General features: G+C 31.2%; 1 protein-coding gene across 1 annotated transcript in view; it reads right to left on the bottom strand.

The window, feature by feature from the left end:
* Positions 1–519: 519 nt before the first annotated feature.
* LOAG_18257 (amidohydrolase) overlaps positions 520–3,683 on the bottom strand; it is a gene marked incomplete at its 5' end in the record, with an annotated part of 6,177 nt that continues 3,013 nt past the window's right edge. The window contains 8 exons of the mRNA XM_020450921.1: positions 520–645; positions 791–929; positions 1,051–1,131; positions 1,440–1,607; positions 1,792–2,005; positions 2,188–2,288; positions 2,418–2,552; positions 2,914–3,054. Coding sequence (XP_020305348.1) covers positions 563–645; positions 791–929; positions 1,051–1,131; positions 1,440–1,607; positions 1,792–2,005; positions 2,188–2,288; positions 2,418–2,552; positions 2,914–3,054 — 1,062 coding nt within the window. The 3' untranslated portion in view covers positions 520–562. The remainder of the gene's footprint in view (positions 646–790; positions 930–1,050; positions 1,132–1,439; positions 1,608–1,791; positions 2,006–2,187; positions 2,289–2,417; positions 2,553–2,913; positions 3,055–3,683) is intronic.

The raw sequence follows: 3,683 nt of genomic DNA, 5'->3' as shown, positions 1-3,683 counted from the left end.
AAAAATTAATAAATAACGTTTAGAAAGTTTTTAATGATAACGGTACGTTCCTAAATGATAACGTACCCGTGTTCCGGTCAATAATTTATAAGAATTGAATGAATGAGTACAAATGATGAGATCTAAAAAAAGTAAATAATAATAATAATAATAATAATAATAATAGAAGAAGCAAAAACAGATGAGTTAAGTTGAAACGAATGTACTAAGATACCCAAACCTATTGTGCTTTCCTCGGATGTACGGGTATAACATAGGTATTTAGAACATTGCTTCATTAGTGAATAACTATTAATTTGTCATTTACATTGACAAAATTATTAAGAGGGAAATAATTTAATATAATTTAGAGTTTTTAAATGGTTTAAGAATAATTTAGAATTTTTAAATGCAACCAAAAATTTCCCTATTGAGAGATTTTAGAAATTAACAAAAGTTACATATAGGTCGAATTTTCATAACGTCGAAATAACTTATCTACGAAAACTTACAAAATATAATCAAATTCATACAATTAAAGCGGTATATTTCGAAGTTTTCGCATTCTTCTGGATTAAACGCATCACCAGAATCCTGTAGAACGTCCACCTGGTGGATTCAAGACTTTTGTGGATGCACGCATACCATGTGTCTCCTCCAATGTTGCTGCAAACACTACCAAATTCATGAATTGATAAGTTGAATAAAATATGAGAAAAGTTCTAATGTAAAGCAAATACAAAATTTTTTAGCTCCTAAAAAATGCTTGAAATCGAAATTTTTGTAAAAAAAAGAAAAAACGGAAACAAACCGGAATAAACTGAATCAAAATGTTGCTTCTGTACGTTTTTCACAGGAAATGCACGGCTACTATCACTCAAATTCTCTTTGAGATGTGAATGATTGTTGAACGGTATTATACCTTTATTTATGCCACCATTAAGTTGCACCTGGATCAATATTTTAATAATCCAGAATTCGTACACATAGTTCCCAGTATAATTAACCAATGAAATAATCATAGTGTTCTGAACTAGAAACTTTATAAATTTGCAAATAATATGAACTAACCCCTTCCATCTGTTTCAGCATACAGTATAAATAGGGAGATTGTGATCCAAGCTCCATCAATTTACCTCGTCCCAAGTCAAACTGAAAAGTTAGTTAATTAATCATCTTGCATGTAACACAAAAGGAAAAAAAACCTAAAATCCGAAACATTTTTCAATATAGGTAATCATTCAATAAGCCAACTAACGAATGAATAAAGAGGATGGCTTACACCTTTTTCAGGAATTTTATATCCTTCCCTCTACATATAATTAAACATATTATCTGATCAAATTAATTTCTGGAAATTCTCGAAGAGATAAAACAAACTTCGTAACAAGCGTAAATGCTTAACGACATTTAGGGATCTCCAATATAACTCGAATAAATAAGATTTAAAAAATACTCACCTTTCCATTATTGTAAGCAATTCGTCCACCGCAAATGGTCATTACAGGTTTCCAGTGGGCAGTCGACATTTTGAATAGCGATGGATGTTGACTTGGAGTGGACGTTTCATGCTTCACGGATAAATTCCACAAAACCAAATCCGCATCTGCTCCAACAGCAATTTTTCCCTAAATTTATCTCAGATAAACAGCTCATTTGCTTTGGTTTCCTTAATGTGGAAATTCAAATCTGTCAAACAGATGAGGTTTTTTTTTTTTTTTGACATTCATCAAATAACAACAAAGTTTGGTGTTTCAATTTTTGAGAATTTCGACAAGAAGAATCAAACTGTTGTTTGAAAAGAAAAAAAACCTTTTTAGGATAAAGATTGAACACTTTGGCAGCATTACTACTGGTAACAGCAACGAAACGCATTGGATCGATCAATCCGGACAACACACCCTTGGCCCACAACATTGACATTTTCTCTTCCATTGCAGACAAAGTATTTTGAGCGGAATTTTCCACGGTCGAATCCTTTCTCCGCATTTCGCGATGACCGGATGTACAGATACATAATGGTATACTGAAAATGCTGATCTAATTATTTTAATTTGTATATTTAAGCAAAATTTTCAACTTTAATAAATCTCAAATGTATGAAATATTGTAGATCAAAAATTTAAATTCTATAAAATGACTCAATGGTTTCAGATTATTATTCTTTACTTTACTTTTCAAAAATCAAAAAAAAGTAGTATTAATCACCTAGAAAGACAAGATATCAACGCAGAAGGTGATGCAACCCATCTCCACGAAGTGTGCAACGCTGAATTGTTTTTTCCATCATCCAATGCTGTTACTGGAATCTAAACATATTCCGAATAATTGTAAAGATAATAATATATGATCGGTTTAAAAAATTCCAAAATTATCCGAATTATGGATTTATTGAAATTTAAGGACTAAAGAAAATGTCTTAGTTTATAAATGATAACCTCTGGTATAACCATGTTATTACGCTGTCGCAGTAAAACTTCAGCAGCTCCTGGAGAAGATAGTGACATCAGAGCAACCGGACAGTCCGTTAATTTGGAAAGTACAGAAATACGATTCACCATATCAGCTTCCAACTGCAATATAAATGGAGTAGTTGACATAATTCTAAGAAAGTTATCTGGACATTTTTGGATTCAAGAAAATCGATGACTCAACAAAATTTACAATAGTATAATTATCAATTAATTCAAGGGTAATAATTCCATCCTTTCATTCTGCCTAATATCTCGAATTAATTTTGTGGTCAGGAATGTAAAACATTATCAAGATATGAAAGAAGAGTAAAGATAGTTGAAGGTACGGTAACAATCCTCCTTAATATTAGCAGTCGTCCAACGGTAGATGTATTACTTGCTTGGCCTTTAATATTATTTCCCAGAAATTCCAGTAAAGATAAATTATTAGATGTTGAAAGAAAAGTAGCAAATAGCATACCGCTTCCGGTCTTGAAAGATAGAAGCATTCCGTCCCACTAACACCAGATGCGCGTACTCGTTTTTCCAACAAAGCAATGATATCCTTATTTTCCGGAATTATACGAGCATGAATCCGAAGACTTCGACAGTACTCGAAAATCTACAATTTGACAAGAACATAATAAAGGATGAACTATGAAGGAAGAAGATATAGTTCTTTACATATAGAAAACGAAATGAAAATAAGAACAAAAAAAAGAAAATTTACGTTAAAAAAAGTTTTTTCAAACATCGATACTTAAATTATTTCTAGTTTTATATTTTGAAATTTAGAAAGCAAAATATGCAAAGGGAAAACAAAAACGAAAATCAAAATCAAAAGAAAAAAAGTAAATGAACAAAGAATTAACCTCAAAAAGTTGTTCATCTTTTTGAACATTAATAATAAAACTGTTAATGCCTTTGTCATGTACCAATGTATTCATTTCTTTTCTTATCATATCATTCCATTCCGAAATTACCACACTGAATGCAACGTTACATGATGATTTTGATTGCGCAACTTTGCACAAACGATCATATGCGTTTATCAATGTTTCATATGGTCTTGGTTGGATAACATCAATTATCTGTAATAAAATAATAAATGAGGGAGACATGAAAGACAGCAAATCAAAGCAAATCACGTAATTGTCATTCAAAGCAAACCACGTAATTGTCATTCAAAAGCAAAACCACGTAATTGTCATTCAAAGCAAACCACGTAATTGTCATTCAAAGCAAACACGT

This window comes from Loa loa (assembly GCF_000183805.2).
Source record: "Loa loa unplaced genomic scaffold supercont3.240, whole genome shotgun sequence".
NCBI lineage: Eukaryota > Metazoa > Nematoda > Chromadorea > Rhabditida > Onchocercidae > Loa > Loa loa.
Note: the sequence above shows the minus strand (reverse complement) of the source record. Positions and strands in the feature narration are given on the sequence as shown.